Genomic DNA, 27,398 nt, shown 5'->3' with positions numbered 1-27,398 from the left:
TGACAACTGTCACTACCTCTTGAATTGCATAGTTCTTGTTCCCCCAGATCTTCCTGGCCTCTGCCAGCTCTTTCTTTTTCAGCAAGGAGGGGTTCGGGACGTCACCGAGTTGCCGAGCGCCTCGCAGCTTGGTCACAAGCTGCCACAGTCTGCACTGCCAACGTAAGACCCCAGGAAGAGCATCCTCTGGGAGGGGGGGTTAATTTCATGTCAGGATTACATTCATTTGCCTGGAAACAAACAAATATCCAGCAGCTAATCTTCTCACGTTTAAGATTCCAGAGGATGTCCTGTTCAGGTGGGGCGGCATAAAGGATGTAGAGTCTCACTGTGTCCACACCGTACTGTTGCACCACCTCCTGGGGGTCCAGACCATTGTGTTTAGATTTGCTCATTTTCTCCCATGTCACCTCCACACGGCCGCCTCCTAACGCCACTGGCTCTTTTTCTAACAGGTAGGAAGAGTAGAAGGTCAGTGACAATGAGGCAATTTCTCCACTGTAGGTATTAGCCTTCAACTATTTTCTTATCACATTGAGATAAGACATTTAATTATCTGACAAACCTGGTTTCAGTCATGGAAAAGTGACTGAATATACTTAAATCAACTCAAAAATTGTCTTTACAATACAAACAAACAAACAATTTAAATAACTCAACAACTAATAAATTAATTAAAGAAGTGGGAGCAAAAGCATTTGTGTGAATGCTTGACACTCAGTACTGAAACTGACTAATTCGCTACAAGCAAATCTATTGAGAGTATCTTTGCTGACATGCATGTAAGACCTTCCCTCTCTGTAAGGCACTCTTGTCTGATTCTATCCTTGGACTTTTGAAAGCATTCAAGCAAATAACATTGCAACAAACAACAACAAAAGAGGAAAAATACTGCAATTACTGCATCCTTACTGCTTTTGAGCTAGCATCTGTTAATTTTAAGCAGCTTCTTCTGACAAAATCACATTCTCTATGTGTCAGATTCAGTCTACATGCACCTGTGAAGTCTATCTCTTCTCTCTTTAGGTATTGGCCGCTGTCTGCTCGTCTGAAAGTCTGGCCTTTGATCAGACCCTGGACAAGTAGCTTTCTGAAAGGCTCCCTGTAAAAAAAAAGAAAAGAAAAAGAAAATGGATGGCACATTCGTGTACAAATTATGTGCACACTAACAGAGCTGACATTGAACAAGAAAGCCGACCTGTGCGCCACAAGCCCCTGGTCCTTGCAGAAGTGACAGAGGAAGCGAGCGTAATACAAATGCATGACGGCGTGCTCTTTTCCTCCGATGTACACATCCACAGGCATCCAGTGGTCCACTAGGTGGCGCTCAAAAGGCCTTAAGATAAGATTTAGAGAAAAACAAAAAGAGAAAGAAAAATATTTTTGTTGTGGGTGTTACAATTAAACCCGGAAGAAGTGAACAACATCTTTTTTATGTAACGCATATGACTAACTCACACTTAACTTATCTCGTGAGTGAACTACAAAAATTCACAATGAAACTCATGAACAAGGTGGAGGCACAGGTAAGGTTTATAAATATTTTATGTGAGCTCCAGTGTGATGTAACCCAGAATGGATAAGGGAGATAGTTTTGTTTCTTTTAACTAATTTGCTCCTAAAAACGTATAAATACATTCTATTTTAAATGTTTTAAATGTCCCAAAGACATATTTACACATTTTTTATGCTAGAGCATACAGAAGGCTTTGATGCAGCCTCTCAACTGCAGAGAAGGGTTGAGGAAATGGTAGTTATTACAACAACAAAAAAACGGCCACCAGCGCAAAAGAGATCAACCAGGGCCATGTTGAAAAAAAGCCCATTTACCCACAGTTCTAAACATATTTGTGAATAATTCCAATGCTAATTGCTGCAAAATGGAAACAGATAGAAATGTACTTTGTTTCCTGATGAAAGAAGAGATCTTTCTTTTGGTAGGTTCCATGTTTTTATAGCAATAGAACACAATATTCTCAGGAGCGAACGGGATTGTTTCAGTGAAAATGGCTGGGAGTAAATGAATTAAAATCAAACACATATTTTTTTCTGTGTGGAACAACACAATGTAGTGAAAATTTTGTGTGAGGTGCAAAACGCTGTTTTACTAGATACACAGAATCCGATGATGTGGTGTGTTTTTCGTCCCAGCTTTGATGACTCTTCCACCACCCATCTTATTACCAGAAAAGCGATTGTGGAGAAAGATATGACACGCGTGAGGACTGCATGTGGCTAGCTTTAAGGCTTGATGGTCAGCAGAGCGCTATCTACAGCATGTGTCACACATGGCTGTGGTAATTACCCTCCTCCACACCTCTCTGCCTCTCTCCCTCCCGTCTCTGGCGACTGGTGTCTGGTGATAATTGAACCATGGGATAAAGTTATGAACTCGCAAGGCTGAAAATAATTTGGCCTGTGAGTTGGCATCAGGCCAACGCTCCTCTAACACATCACAAAACACACTTCTGTTTCCTCCCTTCCTGCTTGCTTCTCTCAGCATGCTCGGCGTCCTACTTTTCATCACTTCCGTGCACGTAAGACTCAGCAGGCCGACTGTAATACACAAATAGTGTAATTGCTTTTTCTGTTATGCCATAATCTACCCTGCAAAAAAAAAAAAAAAAAGTGATGGGATGGGAAGTCCCCCGCAAACTCCTTTTAAAACTGCTTTCCGGCTCTGCCGAGAAGCTAGGGGAAAGGAAAATCTGTTTTGTTAAGCTTAGGGCATCACCAACATCCCAGCAAGTGACAAGCAGGGCTCCATAATCCCTATGGGCAGAGAGTTCAACTTTGTACGGATTTGTGTGTGCGTGTGTATGTGTGTTGAGTGTGTTTAGTGTGGATGTGTGCGTGTAAGTGGGTGGCGGAATATCCACAGAGGCTATAATATGCATGCTTGAAATAGCTAAAGTGGGAGAGTGGGTGATATTAGACAATCATGTGTGCAAGGATACACTTCCATATAATTATTTTAGGTGGATCTGCACAGCTTTATTAAATGCTGCCTCAAAGAGCTCCATCATTATTTCTGACACTATGAGAAACATATTTATTTTTTAGTATTGTGATTGTAGTAGTGTACAAATAGACTGAATCACATTGTTGTTTCTAAAATGGTTAAACACAAAAATGCATTCTGGGACACGTCAATTTTTTCCCATAAGAAATGCTAAAAAATGTAATCTACTAAAAAAATATATATATAAACTGCACAAGTGATTTGAGGTAACATTTTCACATTCATAATTATTACACTTAAAAAAAAAAACTAAAGGGTACATAGCATCTTGACGAAGGCGATTCGACTTAATGCCCCTGTCTACCTGTTTTGTTCAGTTTAAAAAAACAAAAACTGTTAAGATGTCTTAATCGAAGTTTAAAAACATCTGAAAGTTGTCACCTACTGGTGTTTTATAAGTATACTCAAACTAAATTATATTGGTGAACAATCTGGTGGGGGGGGGGATTCTGTTGAGTTATGTTGATTAAAACTAAAATTGCATTCAGGGTTCTTTTTTCTAGCACATCTTGTTCTCCAGATGAGCAAAATTCCACTGATTGGCTGTAGTAAGAAGAGCTGTTGACGATTGGACTTATCCACAGCTACATAGTAACTTGTTTGTGTAGTTTATGGTGTGAAGCTCCCTATAGGTCAGTACTATCGCTAAAATGTGACGTGATAAGAGAAAAACTGAAGTCTGTTTGGGATTCTGCACCCAAAAATTAGTTAAAGGACCTAACTCAACAAAAAAATGTGTTTCCAAGTATTATGAGTTTGAATAACAATTGGGTAGAAATACAGACAAAAATCAAAGTAAGCCTCGTTCTGTGACTGGCCTCCAATTTTTAGTGCAATATACCTGTCTTTGTTATGAGGGTCGATGTAACGAAAGTAATACCAGGCTGAGTCAACAAATGTATCCATGGTGTCAGTCTCCCTTTTTGCTGGGCCGTTGCATCTGAAACGAGAGCCACAAAAAAAAGACAGTAATGTGTGACAAGATCAATATTAAGTTTGTAAATTAGAAAGCTAACAGATGAGCGAACCCTAGTTTGTTTGAAATGGCATTTCTATGTGATAACTGTGTGAGTATGACGTTGCCTCCATCTGGCTGTGGAGGTCAAGCCTCTGTAGACAAGCACAGTTGAAAGCAAACTGGCACTGAAACATTGGTCCCATGCCCTGACAAGCAGGCTGTGCTAACAAGGGAATGATCGTGTATTTGTGTTGGAAATGTCACCTTGTGCCCTGTTTTACCCCAGCCAAACCGTATTTGCTTGCTCTGTGGACTGAATTTCTAACATAGCATTTGACAGAGGATGGGAGAAGATTTAAAAAAAGAAGCAGGAAAACAGTTGCAGTTGTTTACATTTATATAAATCAGGATGTGGAACAGTGAAGTCATCTGTTTATCACTTCGTAATGAGTCTCGGTAGAGTTTAAAAATGTCCCAGACTGCACACAAAAAAGGAAAAATAGATGCAGCTTTCTTGATGTATTTTCCAGTCCAACATTTTACTCAAACAAAATCACTTATGACACACACAAAGCCAAAACCCCTCGTGCATCCACCATATTAGTCTATATAGCAAGGCAGACGGTGATGATGAAATAAGACCATGAGGTTGCCTAGCAACAAGACTAACGCGTAACAAGGTTAATATTTGGAAGTCAGGTGTTATTTCACGAAAATGAAAAGGGGGAAGCCATGCCAAGGCTATCACCGAAGAACCCAAACAGACGCAGAGACATTAGAAAGGTTTTCTGAGTGTGGGAGATTTGGCACATTTTCGCCTCACACCAGACTGGACAATCAGAGGCCGGAATGTGGTGACTGGACAGACAGCTGGTACAGACTTCTAAAGATCAACTTAGATGACACACACAATTGTGATCCTGCTTTGATCCTTGAAAACCCCCCACAAATCCACTTTATTTATTCCACTGAGGTAAAATTCACTTTATATTTTAGCAAACTATGTTTTGTTATATGTAGGCTACAAGGTGTGGGGTGGGAGTCAAAAGGTCTGAAAACAGATGAAGAGGACGAGTCAGCAGCCCACTGGACTGTGAGTCTCCATTTGTTCCATCTTCATCTATCAAAGTGGTACCAACGTAGCTTGTCTCTACCTGGGAATTTGTGTACAACATAAACAGCTCCTAGCCAGGCTAAGCCGAGCCAGGGTTCAGTTAGCAGGCCACCTCACAGAGCTGCAGAGAGTTGAAGACGTGATGAGCACACAGGATATGACTTCCTCAAGGACAGATGAAGCTCCATCCCAGGCGCCCAGCTCTCATCACTGTGTTCTTCTGCGTTCCACTCAAACTTTAATTGGACATGCTCGACGAGTGAAGGGAACAAATTTCCACCGACACTTAACAACGGAGGGGAGATGGGGAGTGAGACGATAACAGCGCCTTCGCGATTACGGCCATCAATCACATCTGATGGGAGGAATTCTTGTGGCTTTGTGGAAGCTTGTGAACACAATCTGATGACTTGTGCCATCTAAGACTGAATGGGCCATTGTTTTAATCAACATGGTGCCATGGCGGTGATTAGTTTTATTGAGCCAGAAATTCGCATCACCGCGCCTCAAATCAATCTGGATTTTCAGGTTTTTCAAACACGGAGTTCATTCACAGCCACGAGATGTGCGTACATAAAATTTCACTCAAAAGTTGCCATATGTAAACTACATTGTGTCATCATCCCATGCTTCGCTCATCTTTTTTATTTTTATTTTTTACAAAACCCAATCAGAAACATACGGAGCCCCTCTGGTGCCATGGTATGATTTTTGTTTTTCTAATCTGTACCCACAGTTTAGCAATCTGTACTCCCAGTTTAGCAATCTGTACCAGCAGTTTAGCAATCTGTACCAGCAGTTTAGCAATCTGTTCCCACAGTTTAGCAATCTGTTCCCACAGTTTACTAATCTGTCCCCACAGTTTACTAATCTGTCCCCACAGTTTACTAATCTGTACCCAAAGTTTAGTAATCTGTATCCGCAGTTTACTCATCTGTACCCGCAGTTTACTCATCTGTACCCACGCACGGCAGAGGGGCTCCGTAGAAACAAAAGCATAATGATTTCAAAATTTGTAGGCTCCCACTAGAAGCTCCCTATGCTAATAAAGGGACCACCAGTCCTCATTTTGTCAAGACAAAATACAGTAATATAGCAACATGTTTCTGTTTTCATCCTGCAAACAAAATCATACAGCCTCACATTCTGCAATGTTCCATCAAAAGCAAGTAACATCCTCTCTATCTACCCTTTCTGCTTTCAATTTGCAACATGACACATTTGAGCAAAGCCACTGATCTGATAATGTGATTCTACTCAATGGGGTGATGGTGATTCAGAGGCTGCTTGTCTTGCTATCTTGCCTGCTTGCACGTCAGCAGGACCTGGAGAGTCTTGATCTGACTTAAAAAGACTTCAAGAGTTCAAGGGAGCCGAACTGCTGTGAAGCTTTAAAAGGTGGAAGCAATTAAAAAATATTGACAGCTACAATATGTTATGTAAGTTTTGTTTTTGTTTTCTGGGAGAATTTCCCATTTGGTGCACTTCCCATTGCTAATCTTAGAGGACCTAATGACTATCAAAACGCTTACAGGTTCAATAATATCAGCGAAGCTGAGATTTTGTTATTTGCATCTTAATGTTTTGTGATGAGCCACTATAAACTGTGTTAAAAATGTGCAATATGAATTCCCAGAATGCTATATTTTAATAAAAACAAACCTAAAAGAAGCAATGAGGTGCAAACCCAATATTTTAGCTACAATTAGACCAATTAAGCTGTCTTTGCGAAAATTACTCCCCTCTACTACCACTTAATGTGGTCATTAATTGTAAGTGATGCACACCTTGCAGCTGGAGAACTTATGACCTCCGTGCTGCACAAAAACACATTACGTTAGCAAGTTTTGATCTCAGGTAATGAGCTACAGCTGACAATCAGACCTGGCTGTTTAGACAACATCTCATTCGCATGCCTCTGTCTGTTTTTGCACTGCATTATTAAAAATAAATCTAGATTTTGCTCCCTGACAATATATTCAAAACTGCAGTATTTCTATATCGCATCAAAATAATCTTACCTTGGGCATTTGCAATTGACCCAATCATGGGCAGCCGCCAGTGGCGAAGCCCCCTTTCCGGAAAGACATTGTAGCTTTGGCAACGTTACTGGTAAATGCTCCTCGGGCACAGTAACTGGACCACAAGACCCACAATGCACCACAGGAATGGGTGTGCCCCAGTATCGCTGTCTTGATATCAACCAGTCCCTGAGCTTTGAGCTTGTAAGGTGGCCGCCCACTTTCAGCTCCCTGGCCTTCTCGGTAATGGAGTCAAAAGCTTGTGTTCTGGTGAGTCCTGAGAACTGTGTCAATCAGGAAGAGAATGAGAAAAGGGAAGAACAAGAGGTATTTATATTTCAATAGCATTGTATTTACAGTATGTAGTATTCAGACTCTGGAATAACTACGTATATGCCCACCAAGTGTGCAATTAATTAAAAAAAATATATACATTTTTTTGTGAGCTGCCTCTCCGTTTGTAAGCGAGCCGTTCAGATTCTGGCCCAATTGTGACATCACAATCAATAATTAATATTTCCACAGATTCTCCAACAATGACATCACATGACAGCTAACTTGGCGAAATTCTGGCATTTTCCTTCTTATCGGACTACACAGAAAGACGACCATGTCAAACCCAAAATCTAAGCAGAGATGCAGTGTTGTTAAGATGCACAGATGAACATCAAGCTGGGTACGGACATACCGATAATCGTTCCAATTTTGAGCACAATTTTCCCCTTGAAGTCAGGCCTGAATTTTAGGATGTCCTGACCAATTAACCTGGAGAACACAATTTTTGTTGAGTGAGGTCTGACAGCTAGCTGTTTTACACTCATTTTTTGACACAGAATTCAAAACTGATCTCAGTTTTTCTCTATCAAGTTTTTGAGCTTGTGGTTGGGCTAAATAATAATAAATAATAGTAAATTGTAACCGTTTAATATTTACAATCGCAAATCTTATTATCATTCTAAGCGAAGCGTACAGATACATGCGCATGTCAGATACACCTAGGAAATGTTAATGGCATCATTGCTGTGGTTGTCATCACCTTATCAGAGTTAATGACAATTTGTGTCCCATCTTCATGGCTCTTCAGAACATTGATCCACGTTAAATTCAACGTTTTGGCCACAGCCAAATCCTCCTCACTGCAGTCTGGTGTGCCTGGTGGACAAAGGTGCCGTGTGTACATAACACGAAAGACAACACAAATACATGCTTACAGAAAGGCAAACACTCAGCCCAGTTCTCTTGAGGATGCCGACAAGCCTCCCTGCCTTTAATGTTAAGTATTAATGTGACGCGGCTAATTGTTAGCAATCCCTTAGAGTCCACCGCCAGTCACTCTGAGATAAACAACTTGCAGCACATGGACTTGTATGCAACCCACAATACTGCATACAACCGACAGTTTGCAGTTCATGATGTTGAAAAATGTTTATGGCTGAATTTAATGTCTTGTTGTCGTTTTGACATTTACCTGAATATCAACGAAATGCATATAATGTAATTTTAGGTAAATGCACAATCACACAGCTAACTTACCAATCACAGTGTCTAGATAGCCATCAAATGCCTCTTTGTGAGATATAATCATAGGAACCTCGTGGCCGGTGAACAGGTTGACAGCTGTGACCTCTGTCAGGGAGTCTGCAAATAAGAGGGCAGGGAGTGAAAAAGCAGTGCTGCCTCCCCTTATGGCTAATTAACATTTTTAATTAAAAGATTATTTGAAGGAATCCAATTATCATACACCTTCAGTTTTTAAAGTATTTGTTTTCAAATATGTATATACTGTATTGTACGCTATAAGAGACATATTCTGTCCCATTGTTGCTCAGCAGTTGGCTTAGAGTTACAGTATGTTGTATTTTTTTTAGCCCAAGAGATGCAAGAGAACCAAAATGCCAACTGCTAAGGGCCTTATATATTAATATGCCGCTAAATTGGTGCCACAATAACGTAAGCACAGTTTTGCACAAAACAAACACATTCTTGAACGCATAAAAAGTTCTGTTCACAATATTTCCCATTCCGCATAAATAACATGCACTTTTACATAAGCCATAAACCAAAACGTCTGAATACAGTTCACAGAGATGCCCACCTCTGCCTGGCTGCCAGGCTTTTTCCAGCACAGAGCGGACTGAGCTGCTCCCATGCAGCAGTCTGTGGGAGGGCAGGATGGCCAGGTATGCTGCACCAAACACCGCCTCTGGGGAGAAGCTGTACGCTGACAGAGTCTCCCCCGTCTCCTCTCCACTCACCTGAGAAATGAGACATCATCATCAGGGAGCTTTTGAGTCAACGTGTAAACATACATCCATTTTCGGTATCGCTTATCCTCATTAGGGTCGCAGGTGCGCTGGAGCCAATCATAGATGATTTTGGGTGAGAGGTGGAGTATACCCTCGACTGGTTGTCAGACAATTACAGGGCATATTCAGACAAACAACCCTTCACAGTCACACATGTATTACTGTATACACGGGTGCGTGGTATACACATGACTTTACGGTAATCTAATTGTTTAAACTGCAGCTCCAAGACTGTTATTTGGTACCAACTAGGAGTGTCAAAATTAGTGTGTTAATTTTGAGTTAATTTAAAGTTCCTCTAACGCCACCATTTTTTTAAACACTTGATTAATGACCGCCCCTTACTTGGAAAGCCTAGACTGGGGGAATTCCATTTGCAACGCAGCAGACACGTCCATGTCAAAAACTTGCAGTAATAAATGTAATAATAATGCATATATTTGTGGAGACTGGGGTCAAGTTGTATTTTACAATTTTACAAATGTGCGGAATTTCACAAGTTACTTCATGTTAAACATTAGATCGCTCTGAATATGAAAAGAAAAATGCATTGAGCTGTCGCAGTCTTACAAATGCAAATATGCCACCTAGTGGCAGTAAAAATTACCTCAACACAAATCCATATCACACTCGCTTTTAACAGTACAGTACATCTTTTTAATTTTAATGAATTTTATGAATTATTATGGAATTACTGTATCAATGACTAAAAGATGCAGCCATATTTCTATTAGTTTAACATTTTTTCCACTTTTATGTTAACAAGAGTATGAAAACTTAGGAAAATATTTTAATGTACATTTTATTGTACAGATATAAAATTAGCAATTAATCGTGAGTTAACTATAGATATAATGTGATTAATTATGATTCAAAATTGTAATCGCCTGACACCCCTTATACCAACACATGATTTCAATACTCTGAGTCTCAATAGAAACACAAGAGATGGGAGCATCACACAATCTAAAAAGCAAGAAGCAGGTTGGTGAGAAAGATGAAAAACCATGGCTGAAAAGGACAGAAGTACTTAGTGAAAGAAGGTCAAGAGTGCCAAAGAAAGCAAGAATGATGAATGAATAAATAACAAGCAGAGACCCACCTTGAGTTTGAAATCAAAATAGCAGCCAGTGCACTCTCCAATCCAATTTGCCTGCATGGCTTTGACCCCGTACCACTCCGGAAGGTCAGACAAGCTGTCCAGAAGAGGCTACAGTGGAAGAAACAGAAAAATAACTTAAGACTTAGTTAGATGGAACTTTACTGCAATGCAAATGCTCAAGAGGGATTTGTTCACAGGATCACTGTTAACGTTCAAAAATATCAATATCAAATTCCGCCCGACTTTTTCTGACTCGCCTGTAAAATACAAACAGTCACAAACAGTTATTCTGCATGATGAAAAAAGGAACCTTTGCATATCAACCAAGCCCAAGTCAAAATGTCACAGCTGGGCAAAGGCCTGCGTTGTTATACTTCTCTATTTTCTTTTCAGACTGTCACAATCTATTACCCACAAGCACTCAAACTGTGCCACTCACCATTCATTTTGATAACATATTAAAATCTGAAACCACACACAATGGCTACGGTCATCACTTTCACGACAGCAGGACAAAAAACTAAATCCGGAAATTATATCACGGTCTGGGAAGAGAGAACATTCGTGTGCTACAGAACTATGATGGGCAAGGGCTGTCTCCATGGCAACCAATAAAAGCTGAAGCACTACTCAATATAGATAGCAAGGCCTAAAGCTGTTGCTGTGTGTGCGCGTGCATGTTTAAGCAAAGAAGCACATGCTTTGTCACCTGATTAAGTATTTTATTCAGCAACCAAAATTGTAAAAATTCTCATGGATTTATCTGATGCAGTCAACCAGAATGAAATCAAAGCTATAGGCTTCTAAATTGTACAGTAGATAAAACCTAATAGTCGTGAAGGATAGGGACCAAGCTCTGCCGCAAAAAAAAGTGTAAGAAATGTACCCCCAAATGTTTATGTTTAACTATTTTAATATTTGAACCCAAAAATACTGCACAGTGCACACCCCAAATTTTAATCTCAAAACACTATAATTTCAAACTCGTTTGACAAAAAAACCTTGAAAATAAATTACTTACAGAAGATTTGATTTAGCAAAAAAAGGCACCAGAATTGCACATATACATGCATATGAGACTCTTTGCAACATCCACTAATAGCCAGGCGGAAATTTGCTCCTCCCCAACGTACAAACATCTCCGTCTCTCAGAGATTCAGCACTTCAACAATACTTTGACACCAATTACTACTTTCCTATTAGACAGGGCAATGGCACCATTTGTGGCATTGTTATGCCTTACAAAAAGAGCACAAAAGTATGCAAATAAGTGGGATTTTCCTCAAATGGAATGATAGGTTCCATGGGAAAAAAAGGTGAATAGGTAACATATGAAACATGAATATTGAACCACGAATAGGTGTTCACTGTTACCATGCAAAATAAATCGCCCCGATAGGCATTGAGCAGCAAAGGTAATGACAGAGCAATCAGAGGACAATTTGGTAGCATTATGATACAATCTGTGAGATGCTCTCTCCAAGTCAATATGCCCAAAAAATACAATAGTCAATCACTGCATCTTAACCCAATAGAGCTTGCATTTTAACCCCAGAAACCCCCAGCTGCAGTAAAGGCCCGTAAAAAACATTTCAAATGAAGAATTCACCAGTCTGGTGAAGTCAATGGGTCACTAGCTTGATGCATTTATTGCAAGGAAAGGTTATTCCCCCAAATGTTAAATGTTATTCACGTTAATTTCATTTAATAATGTCCTTTCAAATACTTTTGATCATTTGAAAACTGTCTGGCTACAAACAAAAGCTACTGTGTCTTGAGTTGTTTAACACATTTAGATGAAATAAAAGCTTTTTTTTTTCTGATATTCATCTTTTGATCTGTAACCCAAATGTCTCCAGTATACAACAAAAACAAAGGAATAGACATTGCCGTTTCAATGTTTTTGGAAGGGACTGTATATCTGAAATGGATTATTTTCCGACAAAGTAAAATTGTATAACTTCCCTTGGACTGAACTACAGCAATATTGTGAAGGCTTGATTGCTCATTCACACAATAAATTATGTTTGATAGTGCATGACAAGCAATAAGTATGTCCACGAAACATTTTGAAATTCCACACAAATGAATGTCAAAATAATCAATCTTGGTAATGATTTTTGTCATCTGAAATCATCTCAGAAAAAAACCCCATTACAAGACACACTTCAGCATGAGTGCAGCATAAATATAATCTGAAATTAATGTTGTCTAGCAGTCATCATGAACAGGCAAGTGGGGGAAATGGATGTTGAGGAAATCACGGGCATGTTTGGCATGCTCCATTTTGTCAAGGCCTTCCTGCCTCTCCATCTGCCTCTCTCACTTCTATTTCTTAACACATTCTTCTTTCTTCCTTCCTTCCTTCCCACTTCTCCGTTTGTCAGTGAAAATTAGAAATGCGCGAACACATTGTCACAGTAGGCTGCTCCCACCTCCACTCATACCTCTGACATGGACCAGCATGGGCGACTTCAGCGGTGTCGCCAAGAAACGTGTGAGGTTTCGAATATGGAAATGATTGCTTTAATGGAGCCGTTAATGGCCAAGCGGTTTTTACAAGGCCTTGGATGAATATGTGTGTCACACTGACTGGGCCACCATTCTGGCTTCATCACAAGTGTGAAACACACATTGCCTGTCACTCACGGCTCAGAGATGGTAAGTCAGTGTTCATCTGTGAGTTTTGAGTGACAAGCAGAATCTCATGAACAAAACCGCCCTGCATTATTCATGCTCGTACAATCAAAGAGCAAAAAGTTACAACTAGCAATTATCACACCTACTTCAAATTCAAATTGTTTTCTCTAAAACAAAGGATTACTGGTTGATTGATTCATACACTTTTCTCTGAATGCTGACAAGCCAAGTTGCAAAACAAAAAAAGTCAACACCATAAATGAGTTCAAGTGGCGAAATTCCATAAAGAATTCACACAACTGTACCTTTCCGTAGTGTGTGGTCTTGATGAACCACTGAGTGAGCAACTTCTGCTCCACCGGAGCACCAGATCTCCAAGAGCGACCGTTTTCATCCACCTGCTCATCTGCCAGTACTGTTTGATCAATGGGGTCCCAGTTCACCACACCCTGAATAGTGCACATGCACGCACACATGCGCACACGCAAATTGTTCATGAAGAGTGAAAGCAGTGATTAGGAAGCAGCTTCAATTGAAAGAGACAGACCGTAGGCTCTATTTAAAGGTTGTCACACTTCATTACACATTATCAAAGGCTTTCTATAGAAGACCTAAAAAAAATAATCATTCCTGTCACTGTGAAAGACCAACAAAATGAATCATTATCCTTCCAAAAGAAACCTGGAGTAAGTACTTTGATGGAAAGTCTAGTACTACCTCTTTCTGATAAGCCAGCCCTGCTTCGAAGAGCTTAATAAAGAGATACTGCGTCCATTTGTAGTAGTCAGGAAGGCAAGTGGTCACCTCCTGTCAAGGAAATTATGCTTAGGTCAATAATGAGGGTAAGGAAAAATACGGTTTGACTGTCGTGCAGGTTTTTCTTCCTACGGACCCGGTCCCAGTTAAAGCAAAGGCCAAGGCTGTTTAGCTGCTCCCGCATTGACTTGATGTTGCTGTGGAAAGAGAAGCCAGTCAGAGGGTGTACGATAGTGAAGCACAAACAAGCCTTTGGTACCTTTTCGTCCAATCTTCTGGATCAAGACCTCTCTCAATAGCTGCGTTCTCTGCTGGAAGGCCAAAGGCATCCCAGCCCATTGGGTTTAATACCTAGGGATAATGCAAAAATGCATACTGCATATTAGCAAGAAGTCACGATATAGCCTATTTGTGTAAAAAAAATAAATAAATAATCCAGTAGTGGTGGTTTAAAATATTGATACTAATACTTTCCCTTGCAATTCAATCAAATGGCTGCGTTCATACTGTATGCAAAAACCTTTGAACATACAGTGCCGTGGAAAACCCAAGGTTTAGGAAGAATAGAAGAATGCACAGACACTCCAAACATGATGCGCAATAGCAACACGAAAACACAGATGTTTTCGTCTCAAAGCTGTACACAAAGTTGAAGACAGCAGTTTTGGGATTGTTGAAGTCGGTCAGCAGATAGTATGCCCATCACATGTGGCGCTTGGACTTTCAAGGCAACTGACCTCAACGTAATAAGCACATTTAATTTCATTGAGGGGATAGAAATAAGCACTTCACTTTTTCAGTGTAATACACAACTTGACTGTTTTGTTTACTCCATATGCACAAAAAAGGCAATATTTTGTATTTTTATTATGATTATATTACAATTTCCAAGAGTAAATAAACACTTAGGACGCACTTTACTTTTTCAGTGCTGTTGCTTTTTAGTGTACACAAATGTTTTTTTTAATATACTTTTGTACTCCATAATCCATATGCACAAATAAGTTATGTGCAGATTTTTCTTTTCAGATGTTTTACTGCGAAAAAATGTCAATGCCACATTCGTTTGCATGGCAAGGTTAAGTATTTTTGTCAAAAGTAACCCATTATATGTCTAACTTTATTTCTTACTAGGGATGTTCGATGCTACTTTTTTCAGACTGATCTTGATTTGTTGACTACTCTTGAGTATTCAATGATGCCAAGCAAAAACAAAATAAAACAAAAAACACAAGGCATTAAAAAAAGACCTATATAGCATTTTTCCTTAAAATTGCATGAAATTCATGGCAATTTTTCTTCTTCTAATTTCTAGTTCCTAATCATAAAACAAGTACAAGAGGTGCCACCATCACGAGTACTAGTACCTTGAAATAAGGCCGGGTATCGGCCTGATACCAATATCTGGTATGAGAACCACTCGGCCATCACTAGTTCTTACTGTATCCATATTGGAGCATTTAAATACATATCGAATCGCAACCTGAAAAATAAGAATTGAATCCAAAGGTGCTGCTAAGCGATTACTCATTTACAGACCTTGTTTAATTTAAAATTGTCCAAATCTTTCAGCCTCTCAACAGTAAATCTCACGTTTCTGAGGTCCTCAATGAAAGCAGACTAATTTGTATTTAATGAAAATAAGGCATTTGCAAACATCTGTTTTTACTTTGGAAAACAATTGAGATGTGTGTGCATGTTCTGACGTGTCATGGACCACCATATATCAATTATATTATTATAATATTATTTGTTTTATATTCCCTAAGGACAACAATGATGTCGTTTATGAAATATTTTGCACTAAAATCACAATTCAATAAGTGTAGTAATGTGTGAATGGCTTTGGTGCTCTTTCCAGCCAGCACACAATATTTCATGCATGCTTTATTTCATTCGATCAAATAATAGTATTGGATCCTGACAGAGTCTATATGATAATAAGCAATCCCTCACTGATCTCCACTCCATCACATTGCAATTAGTACACGCTGGTGAAGTGCAGCTGAGAATAGAAGATCAGGATATGAGTGCTTAAAATATCTTACAGCCATTCATGGCTAAATGGAATGGAGGCAGATTTCATGCAAACATTTGGATAATTTTTCTATGTGCCACTAGTGCCCCCTCATCCCTGCGTACCTGCACTTCTTTCCCTTTTAGCTCCTCGGGGGTGGTTTTCTGCTCACTGAAACCAAATGAGATGAAAGCACAGGAGTGGAAGGCGTGAGGAAAGAGAAGCAGACCGTCATGGAGTCGAAGACCGCGGAGGATCACTGCGCAGACTTTAACAGGTCTGATGTTTCGCAAAAGTTGGTATCCTTGGTAACTGCATTTGGCCTCCTTTTTAAAGCCAAGTACTAGATCGTATTAGGCTAAGAGAGCTGTAAGCACTGTTGCCCAGTGTGGCTGCTCAGGAGGAAGACAAGCACATTGATCTCGATGCAAGCCAAAGACGGCCTGGGAAAATAATAAAGCAGGGAAAAAAAATCCTCCTTACTAACGTTGTGCTGCTAATGTTGTTTATTCAGTGTTGAACTCTGTTAACATGAAACCGTTGTCTGCTCTAATGGAGAGCTTGCCTGAGTGAGTTCAAGCTTCTGAGAGACTGACAGTGCAAAATAATCTTTTCACTGTTAATAGCTTGAGTGGCGCTTATTCCCATGTCTGATCAATTCAAGAAGACTTGTCCCACTTTTCGCAGGTGCATTCCAAATCCACCATCATGAAGACATACAGTGGCATGAGTGACAAGAGGTAGTGGAGAGATGGACGGGAAAAGTGGAGGGTGATTTAATGTAGTGCTGTCAAAATTAAAGCGTCAAATTAATCCCAAAAAAATATTGCATTAATCATGAATTAACGCAGATTAATCGCGCTATTAATTTTGACCATATATTACCCTTTGGCGTGAGAGCGGATGGCTACGTTTAAGGTAGCACAGGTTGCGTTTGACCAATAAACATAATTACATTATTTTCCCCACTGTTTTAAACAGTGAAACATGAAACTTAGCTATATTCTAATGCTAATTGCTGCGAAACGGAAACAGATAGAAATATACTTTTTTATCTCCGGATGAAAGAAGAGACTCTTATCTTTCTTTTGGTAGGTTCCATGTTTTTATAGCAACAGAACGCAATATTCTGTGGGCCTTGCAAAATCAATCAAAATCCATTAAAACAGCCGCAAGCGAAGGGGGTTGCTTCAGTGAAAATGGCTGGGAGTCAATGAGTTACTAAGATATTTTGTATTGATTGACAGACCTATGGAATTGATTCATGTTAAATATATTAAAGGATAAGAGGTTCATAGAATGGCAAAAGAATGAGAAACAATGTCAAATCTCCTGTCTAGTAAATTTTGAGATCATTTACTTGTGATCGGCAAACATCATCCAGGAGCAAAGAGCTACAAAAAAACTTTGCGCTAAAAATATTTGCATGTGAAAGATTATTTTCCCTTTCCTTAGTATTTGTTTTAATTTGAGCCAATACAAAACAACCAAATACTAAATTGCTATTACGCCAAGAGTAAGGAAAGCTACAAACTTACAACACAACTCTACTACTGATTTTTTTTTTTGTACGTTTGAAAGCCAGACACATGTTGCTACCCTTCAGGTGAGTCAAGTGTAAATTTGGACTTCTTGTCGTCATTAGGACTTCGTTAACGATGAGACTGCTGAAAAGCAGGCATTCCTCCTGAGTAAAAAATAGCCGACACACTGCACACACAGGAACCGCTCCCACAGGCTGGAAATAGCAACAGCGCGTGACCATCCACTGTGTGTACCTTCATTAATTAACCGGGGGTAGACGATGTCTGCATACGGTAGAATCAGGTTCACTTTTCTGACAGATGCTGAGAGAACGTAGGCTTGTGTGCAGGAGGTAGTTTGCCAGTCATATGAAAAAAATTCCTGTTTAGGGTATATCCAGAAGCCAGAATGTTTTTTTTTTCCCTAAAGGTGACAGCATGTAATCTAAAATCCACCAGGGAAAGACATCCAAGGGGCTTGTTATGCACCATGGGAGGCAAACCGAGAGATGTGGTGGTTGCGCGGGGGACCAAACGAAAGTTGTCATCAAGATGTCGGGGGATGCAGCGAGTCTTTCATCAACGCCTACACTTCAGTGGATGCAAATACGGTCATTGACTGCTGCACAGCATGGAGTCAATAACCCAGCAGGTTGCTCAAGATCATCAAGTGTATGGATTTTACTTTTACCTTAAGTACAAGGTCTTACTGAGAAGGAGATCATCCAAGTTGAAGTACAAGCACAACTTTTAGTCAGAAATCAAAAGATCTTTAGAAAACAGAAAACGTCAATAACACTTGCAATTACTTTGCGTGCACTACCTAATAATAGGTTCTCCGATTTGTGATTGAGTTCTTCAAAGTACAGTGGATATAAAAGGTATGCACGTGCAAGGTTTTTGTTATATGGAAAAGAAAGAAAAAAAAAAGATAAACCATTTCAAAACTTTTTTCACCATCAATGGGACCTGTATAACTCAATTGGGGAAAAAACAACAGGAAAATAGTTTCAAGCGGGGACATAAAAATAAACTGAGATAATGTGATTGCACAAGTGTGCACACCCTCTTATAAGTCTGATGCGTGTTCATAAACACCCATAATTCAAACTTATATCACACCATAAACGTGCCTTTTCATTAAGCTGAAAGAAAGTTTAGCTTTTCCTGACATTTTTTTAGTCATTAGATCTTATAAGAGCTGCAGATAATATGAACAGATCCGAATTCCAGTCAGTGTTAGCAGAAAACATTTAGTTTTCTGATAGAAAGCACAAAAATGCCGGGAAAAGCTTGATTAAACTTTATTTGGGGTTAGTCAGAGCCACTTTAAATGATGGTGACTTATTTAAAGATACTGGGGAAAAAGGATTCTTGTCATATACTGTATAATAAAACTTTCTGTGTGACCTGACTTTGACCTTTGAAAAATCATCCACCTAAGGCCCCGTTCCGTGCAAATAAAAAACTGGCAATGTTGGACTAAATAGCGGAGATATAGCATTTAACTGTTTTCACCATTTCAGTTTTCCTGAAAATCGCTACTGGCATAAGTCACCCCTCCCCCACTATATAAGAGGGTTTATCCGACGCATGAGAGATTGTGACGTTGACGTTACACGTCCCAAAATGGCCGTTAGCGCAACCATTTTGGCATGTGACAGTTAAGACTAAACGGCACACTTTAACAATGATTGACAGCTGTTCTGGACCAGCTGCCACAACAACAAGAGGCAAAAAAAGGATCAAGCATTCTCCAGGCTACCAAAAGAGGAACCAATGCGTAGCCAATGTTACACTTTGTACATGGTGGCTAAATCAGAAGATGCTAACTGTTACCACACGCAAAATGTGGGGGAAATAATCTGTTTCGTTCATTTATGCTGCTACGGTTTAATAGATATTACACAGTAGAATTTAATAACTGACCAACACCATAAAGAAGACTTTTTATGGTATAAATACCGCGGCTGAGTTGGCAGCTGTTAAGTTGCTAACATACAGAAATAACACTGCCTCTTAAGACTTACGTTAAACTACCAACTTTGGTAGCATTTTGACCACACAAAGGGGAAATAAATCCGGATTGTACAAACTTGTAAAGCCTTTGTATGATCAGATTTGAAAGCACTCACCAGCAACAGAGGGGGTAATTTCATGTTAGAAGGGCTGCCAAATTGAAAAAAAAAAAACTCCTGATACTTCATCGGCAATCCAACATGTCCTCCTCGCGCATGTATATCATGTCCTTTTCATTAAAGTTACTGTCAATGCGGAAAGTTAACGGATAAACGCTAGTATTGGAACTCCACGCCATTGTAGCCCATTAACGCTACGCCAATAATTTCCTGCCGCCGGGGGGCATGTTCAGAGAAGGTCACGTGACGTCAGGATCTCTATTGACTTGCTTAGTTATTATAATTACGGCCCATTTCTACCAGTATAGTGTGCAGTTAGCTACCACCGTCTGTAACCATGCTTACATCCTCCAGAACACCTTGGTATCATTTTAAATTCCAAAGTGTTGTGCATTTTATGTTATTCAGGCTACCGTAATGCGTTGAAAGCATTATAACTAGTGATGGCAAAATGAAGCTTCATGAAGCACTTGTGATTTTTTTTAAGTCCCCTAGATGGTGCGCTTGGTTGGAAGATGCAGTGGAAATTTAATACATTTCCATTGCACAACGCTTTATATTTAAACCAAGAGCACCATCTAGGGGACTTAAAAAAAATCACAAGTGTTTCACGAAGCTTCATTTTGCCATCACTAATTATAACTAGAAGATATGGGCCAAAATGTCGATCATGTAGTGTGAGCCACAGGCTAAATGATGTGCCGACGTGTTTAAGAACTGGATGACTTTCCCTTTTTGTGGACTCTATTTCAGTTGTTTATTTGTAGATCTCCTTTTGAAAAGATTACATTTTTAGCTAAATTGTGCAAGTGTGTCACTTTAATGATGTAAAAATAATTTATCTTAGTCTAGGTTGATTGTTTGTTTTTTTTAATCACAAAAACCTGGCATTTGAACATGGGAGTGCATGACTCTTTAAATCTGCTATGTATATAAAACACAATAGTTACTGTAAAACACCACATCTTGTGCAAAATGTTTGCGTACCAAAAAGATAGTGATGATAAACTCAGTTTGTTCTTGTGGACAATATGCTATTCATATTGTGCATGAATTTAGTGAAGTCTTGAATGTCACATATGAATGTTTTCGATCATGTGGAAAATGTCAACTGGGATCAACAAAATGCATTCATTTTCTACCTGCTGAAAACATTGCCTTTATTGTTTATGTGGTCATGGTTAGGATACAACGAAAAGAGTTCACAAACCTGATACCCTCTCATTCGCTGAAAGTGGCCAAGGACGTCGCTGATCGTGTAAACTCGCACATGGCCCATGTGCAGTCGTCCAGACGGGTATGGAAACATGGAGAGAACATAGAACTTTTCCCGGTTCTGATCCTAGAATGAAAAAGGCAGCCCGAGTCATGAATATTGCAGGAAGATAAGATCATAACATTTGAATTTTAGCCTGTTGTAAATCATATACAACACATTAGAACTTTGGAAAGCATGTTTTTTCAAAGAGGCTGCATTAACATGTAGCGTGAGGAAAAAGAACAATAACTCATCACATGCACAGAAAGATCAATGACTTGTGTATTTCTGCATGAGGCTCCAACGCGCTCTGATTGTAGTGTCAGAAGAGATCCCGAGCCGTTGCAGCGTTGAATGGATGGTTTACAGTCACAACTCTGTTACCGTGGCAACAGAGCAAGTGGCCGATATATCAAGCTATACGTGATTACAGGAAACCTGAGCCATGAATTTTTCAATAAATTAATTAGGAGCAGAGCTGTCACGAGCGCACTTCATCACTGTGTCCTGCACCATCAGATTATTAGGATGTATAATCAGCCAGAGACGTTGAGTAATCGTGGAGCATCATTTGGGTGGATGACTAATTATTGCCTAATCAAGTCATTTAAAGTAAACCTTTTACAACATTGTAAATGTCTAGGGTGGATTTGAGGGTTTTCCACACTTGTAGTGACAGCCACAAAGGGACAATGTTTTTTATTTGATTAATGCACTTAGTTACTCCATCAACATAATTTACATGAATGTATGCATTTTCTTCACGCACAACTTCATTTGCTTGTTTTAGCATTGACGATTTCATAGATACACATAAACATGGAACAGGTAAAGCTAAACTAATGAGTGTTATCATTTCGTGCTGTATTGACTAAGCCTTCAGTTACATTGATCGATATTAAAGCACTGGTCACAAATACAGATTTATTGGCTCATCTCTGACTTTTTATTTTTTTAAGAAAAATCTGTTTTTTGATTTTAATTTATTTTTCTACCTTCGCTTATAGAAAAAGCAACAACAAAAATACATTATTTAAAACAAGTTTAGCTTTTTTTGTCACTTCTGGCATTTCTCATGATTATTTTTTTTTAATTCACTGAGCATTAACTTGCATCAGCTTTTCATATATATAGATATATATATATATATATATATATATACAACATCAATAAAATTGATTATTTGCCCAGCCCCACGTTACATGTCATGTCATGTCACAGTCTTCATCTACAGTAGTGTCAAAATCCGGTCCTCAAGTGCCTGAGTCATGCATGTTTTAGAGGTTTCCCACGTTCAACAGAGCTGATTCATATTTAAGCTCATCAGCAAGCTCCGCAGGAGCCTGATAATGATCCTGATCATTGAATCAGGTGTGTTGGAGTAGAGAAATCTCAAAAACATGCAGGACTCAGGCCCTCGAGAACCGGACTCTGACACTTGTGCTTTAACACAACCACACTCGAGCATGGGGAGCGTTGTACCTTCCCTAGTGGTTCCTTGCGCCACTGTGCCATAATCCGCGGGTGCCACCATTGCTCCACTCTGCATCGGATCTCTGCTCGATAGTCCTTCTCCCACACGCCGGTCTCACTGAAAAGCGTGCGGATAGCGGGGGACAGCTGACGGTGGACAAGATTCAGGAAAGCAGTCCTGATTTGTCCGTGAGGATACAGAAGCATCCCTCTCCTTAACATCTTCATGATTCTATCACAAAAAAACAAAGACAGATGCTGTAAATAGGTAGAAATGGCAATTGTTGTGTCAAAGGGACAGCTTCTGATTAACTTAATGAAATTTAGAGACAGAGGCAGAATGTGAATGAAAACCTCTGACCTGAACCTATTAATGGAACATTAAGCCTTAATATTTTATTTCAATGCTGTTCAAACAGATTGCAACAGATTGTTAAATACAGTGACTCATAGTTACAGCCTGAAGTTTAAGTTAAATACAAATCTTATAGTGTACATGTACATTATCAATTTATAGATTTGTATCAGGATTAATCGGTATCGAATCGCAACCTATGAATCGTGATACGGATCGACTCGCAAGGTACTAGGCAATCCACACCCCTAGTGTCAATGTTGTAGAGCTGTGCAATAGTTTACAGATGAGGACTGGTTTTTGTTTATCCTTTTATCTTTTTGTAATTTGTTTGAAACCAGAGGAACAGCCTTTTTCACTTTGCCCAATTAATTCAGTTTGGTAGTGCCAAAGTGGGTAACATAAACAACCTGTTTTAACATTTGAAACAAAGACGTAGTGGATTGGGGGGAAAGTGCAACGTGGAAGAAAACAACCTCCCTCTGCTTTGCTCTCACTAGCTTTTGCTAGCCTTTCCTGCTAGCCGCTCCTGTTAGCCGCCCCAGCGAGTTTTGCCTGCCACTGTTGCTCGCCACTCACGCCACTCACTGGCTCCTCAATCCAAATAATAATTGGTAGTAGGGATGCACCGAAATAAAATAAAAAATGACGAAACCGTTAACGAGAAACGCTTGGCCGAAAACAGAAGCGCCGAAAATAATAATAATTAAAAAAAATTTAAAAAATTATTATCAAAATACAAATAAAAATGAATATCACTCAGCTTCACCATTAGCTACAGTCCACTCCACATTTTCAACACATCTTACTACAGTAATGATTGAGAAATTAATGAGGTGGATGAATGAGAATAACCACAAGCATACAGTAAGCACACAGTGCAGTGTCATGTCATTGCCTTTGTTATTCTATGATAAATAAAGTTGTCGTTAGCACACAGACACAGTGCTCTCCTGCACATTGTTGGACGTAAAAATCTGGAGATGAAGCTTTACTTTTGGGAACTTTTTCGCGTGTCGTCACTTGTCACCCTCAATCGATTTGTGTCGCTGCTGATAACGCAGCTCTCATCTCGGTCATGTGAAATAAATTAATTTATCATGTAAAGGAACCGGGTGCCGTGTTGCTTATTCAACGGGTGCTTTATTTGCATTTCAGCAACAAACAATTTGCTACGACACTTCAGTTGCAGACTAAGAGGTTTGATCGCTGTAAACTAGCGCGTAGCTGGTGGGTTAGCCTCAAGACGCTAGCTTTCGGCTACTGCTCATGAATAAACATTGAGGCGGAATGCTCACCCCGATGTTTAATTCATACTTACGCTTGCTTGCAGTAGCTTTTTTACTTGCGTTACCACAACATCCTATTTCGGCAATATTTTTTCGGCTCCAATTTTATTTCGGTATATTTTTCTCCTTTTCGGCCGAAGATTTTTGGTAGCCGAATATTCGGTGCATCACTAATTAGAGTAGTACGAGTAATTAGAGGTAGGCTTGCAAAGTGTGGTCTCTCTGAGGCACGGTAGTGTGCATGTTTCAAAATTATTAGTTCACCACTTGATGGCACTAAATCCTACACACTGTCCCTTTAACGAGACTGGTTGTATGCCATTTTCCGACAGTTACAACAATGAAGACGCAGTGCCGTAAAGTGTCTTGCGCAATATCCTAAACGAATACATTTCTCATTAGCACACAGTGGTTGTCTGCATATTTTTGGACATAATAATCTGGGCTATCGTAAATTGGACTAGCCAAAGCTTGCAACAAGAAGCTAACCCGAATTCATGCCCCATTATCCAGTCAAGTGAGCACCGGGTGCACCTTACATCATTACAACATGTTGCTGCTAGGTTGTTTTGGTGATAAAAGTATTTCGGTGTGAAACCAAAAAAACAAAACAAAAAAAAGCTATTTTAAGACAGAAGCTGTGATTTAGAAATTTAGACTGGCCTGACTGTCCTGAGTTTGACATTGGGGTCACCGTTAATGTCGAGCCCTGCCCTGTATGACAAGAAAGGAGCCTAGTGGAAGGCAATCGCTGATTCTCAGCACTTAACTAATTGCAGGATAATTATACCAAACCACTTTATTTATATAGAAGTTTAAAAGACAACAGAAGTTGACACCAAAGTGCTATAAATTTAAAAAATATATATAATTCCATAAAATTATGTCCATCCTTGATAGTTAAAAAAAAAAAAAACATTCTCATGGTAACCTAAGGACTGCGTTGAGTGCCTGCTATTGTGAGCAGACCAAAGTATTATTAATGCCACAATGATGCCCTGGAATATAATTTGATAATGTCCACAAGCGGACACGAGGCTGGGATGAAAATGTGAACGAGGTCCATAACTGCTATTCGCTAATATTTGGAAGTCATGCAGAATTATACGAAAAGCTCCAATTTGAATACATGATTACTGAAGTACTGATATGAAGCAGTTGAAAGCTTTTGGGAAAGTGACTCCCACGTTTAGTATAAAAGTGACCAAAAAAATCTGATTAAAAGATAGTATGTGAACTACAAATGGGAACTGGATTCAGCAGAGCAGCCTAACAGATTAACAAATTAAGCCGTGTGACAATTTCACATGTGCGACGTCCTTGCTAACTGGCTTGTGGGAACGTGTCCTTCAAAAACCACTGCAGCATGTCAGCAGCAGGGTGAGAGTAAATAGAATAGAATGGGTTTCTATGGTGACCATTAGGCTCAACAATCTCCTAAAAAAATACTGCGACCACTAACCCATTTAAACTGTTGCCTTTTGTTGATGACGTGCTCATGTTTTATGTTCCATATTCCTATTGTTTTTTTGTTTGTGTTTTTGTTCCAAAAAAACCCCACACATTCACAAGGTTGAAGGTAATTTACAATAAATAGGCACTGGTTACACGCCATGTACTTCTTTAATTATAAGAAATTAAGAATGATATAGGAGTCAATATAGGAGGGTTAAAAATCTGGGAAGAATAAATTCTATTGTGTAGAATTGCTAAATTATTACTCATTGAAACTGGGGATTGAGAACAGTGTTTACACTAGCAGTGGAGTTGGAGGCTAAGAGGGCGCTTTGTGCATAATAAAAACTGAATTACACTTAGTGTTCTGCTACAAGTTGACTTATCAATAGACTATGGTCTACCTGGTTTACAATGGCAAACCCGCTACAGAAAGCATTCACTAATTTGATAAGAAATAAAGTAGGTGTGTTGATGTTACCGAAACAGCTCTGATACGGTCCAATATTAACAACCACAATCATAAGCATATTGCTAAATCAATGACCCTCTTCCAGGCTATCCATTCAGCTATCAATCATCTAGTTGACGCTATTGTTCAATTATTATTAGAGTTACTATTGCTTTCTTGACACGTACTCGCGTCAGTCTTGCGGCTTTCAAGCGTAAATTCGAGGAAGCAGAATGCTTTTTTACCTTGTTTGTTTTATATGCGCGTTGTTGGCTGTATCATTGTTAAAAACTCCTGTGCAAATCGGATGTACATCCTTAAATGTAGCTGTCAATGACCTGTTTCCACAGCGCACGACTGCACTACGAGCGCCGCCATGTTGCTTTGAATAAACTTTATTGAGATGGACAACTATGACGCTACCTGGACTCCGGATGAATACTGTGCACTCCGCGTTAAGAAAACCTATGTACTATGATCTTCTAAATTCTAGCACAGTAGATAAATAGGCTTAAAAACAGAATACGTGATTACGTTTGATGGGGAAACAAAATAAAAACTAAAAACAATGTATTATAATTAATTTCTGAGTGTAAAAATGTCAAATAATATCCCTCCCCAAAAAATTGTCTCACGGATATCTTTGATTGCAATGTGAATTAGTATTCATTAATATTATTTCGTTTGTTTTAGCTTTTATTTTTTACACGTTGTTACTTTGGTGTTTTTGTTATGTTACAAATAAGACATGTAAATTGGATTGACATATAATAATAATAATTATTATTATTATTATTATCATCATTATTATTATTGTTATTATTATTATATAATAAGTAGTGCTGTCAAAGTTAAAGCGTTAACTGATTAATTAATCATAAAAAAATGATCGCATTAATCATGAATTAACGCAGATTAATCGCACTATTAATTTTGACCATAAATTAGACTTTAGCGTGACAGCGGATGGCTAAGTTTAAGGTATCACAGGTTGTGTTTGAGCAATAAACTTCATTACATGCATTAAAGTAAAGCATTTAATAAATGTTTGCGTATCACATTTAGAATATTTGTTTATGTTGTTTAAGAAGAGGGTGAGCGTGTGCATTGGATCAAAAACTGTTGAAGACGTCCTCATAACGTTAAATGTCAAAAGAATTAACATATAAACGGTGCTCTTCAAATCTGGCAGGAAAAAAAATGTTGATAAAAAAGGCTTTTTTTTATTAAGTGATTAATCGTGATTTTAAAAAAAATATTGTTTGACAGCTCTAATAATTAGTCCATTTAAAAATATAATAATAGACTTAACTATTAGTAGTTGATCCATATGTATTTTATTCGCCGAATCGCACAAACATCTTCCAAAAATTAAACAACAAAAACCAAAATTAATTACATGAAGCACTAACGAGGTAGAAACTATCCTTAATAAATTCTGGTTCATTAAAATACATGTGATAGATTTATTATTTATTAGCTTTTTGTTTATTAATTCATTAAAGAAACAATGAATATTA

The 27,398-nt window shown here is 38.9% G+C and overlaps 1 protein-coding gene across 1 annotated transcript in view; it reads right to left on the bottom strand.

Annotated features, from left to right (window-relative positions):
* The window catches only part of lars2 (leucyl-tRNA synthetase 2, mitochondrial), a 33,518-nt gene extending 7,270 nt beyond the window's left edge, over positions 1–26,248 (bottom strand). The window contains exons 1-17 of the mRNA XM_077576666.1: positions 26,124–26,248; positions 22,338–22,560; positions 20,808–20,939; positions 14,179–14,270; positions 14,056–14,116; positions 13,881–13,970; positions 13,469–13,612; positions 10,524–10,631; positions 9,211–9,370; positions 8,649–8,753; positions 8,152–8,267; positions 7,116–7,399; positions 3,864–3,962; positions 1,199–1,336; positions 999–1,102; positions 269–448; positions 17–186 (exon numbers count right to left, since the gene is read on the bottom strand). Of these exons, the coding sequence (XP_077432792.1) occupies positions 17–186; positions 269–448; positions 999–1,102; positions 1,199–1,336; positions 3,864–3,962; positions 7,116–7,399; positions 8,152–8,267; positions 8,649–8,753; positions 9,211–9,370; positions 10,524–10,631; positions 13,469–13,612; positions 13,881–13,970; positions 14,056–14,116; positions 14,179–14,270; positions 20,808–20,939; positions 22,338–22,556 (2,202 nt within the window). The 5' untranslated portion in view covers positions 22,557–22,560; positions 26,124–26,248. The remainder of the gene's footprint in view (positions 1–16; positions 187–268; positions 449–998; positions 1,103–1,198; positions 1,337–3,863; positions 3,963–7,115; positions 7,400–8,151; positions 8,268–8,648; positions 8,754–9,210; positions 9,371–10,523; positions 10,632–13,468; positions 13,613–13,880; positions 13,971–14,055; positions 14,117–14,178; positions 14,271–20,807; positions 20,940–22,337; positions 22,561–26,123) is intronic.
* Between the last annotated feature and the right edge of the window lie 1,150 nt (positions 26,249–27,398).

Source organism: Vanacampus margaritifer, chromosome 9, assembly GCF_051991255.1.
Source record: "Vanacampus margaritifer isolate UIUO_Vmar chromosome 9, RoL_Vmar_1.0, whole genome shotgun sequence".
NCBI classification, from domain to species: Eukaryota; Metazoa; Chordata; class Actinopteri; order Syngnathiformes; family Syngnathidae; genus Vanacampus; species Vanacampus margaritifer.
The sequence above is the reverse complement of the archived record's forward strand: the minus strand, read 5'-3'. Positions and strand labels throughout refer to the sequence as shown.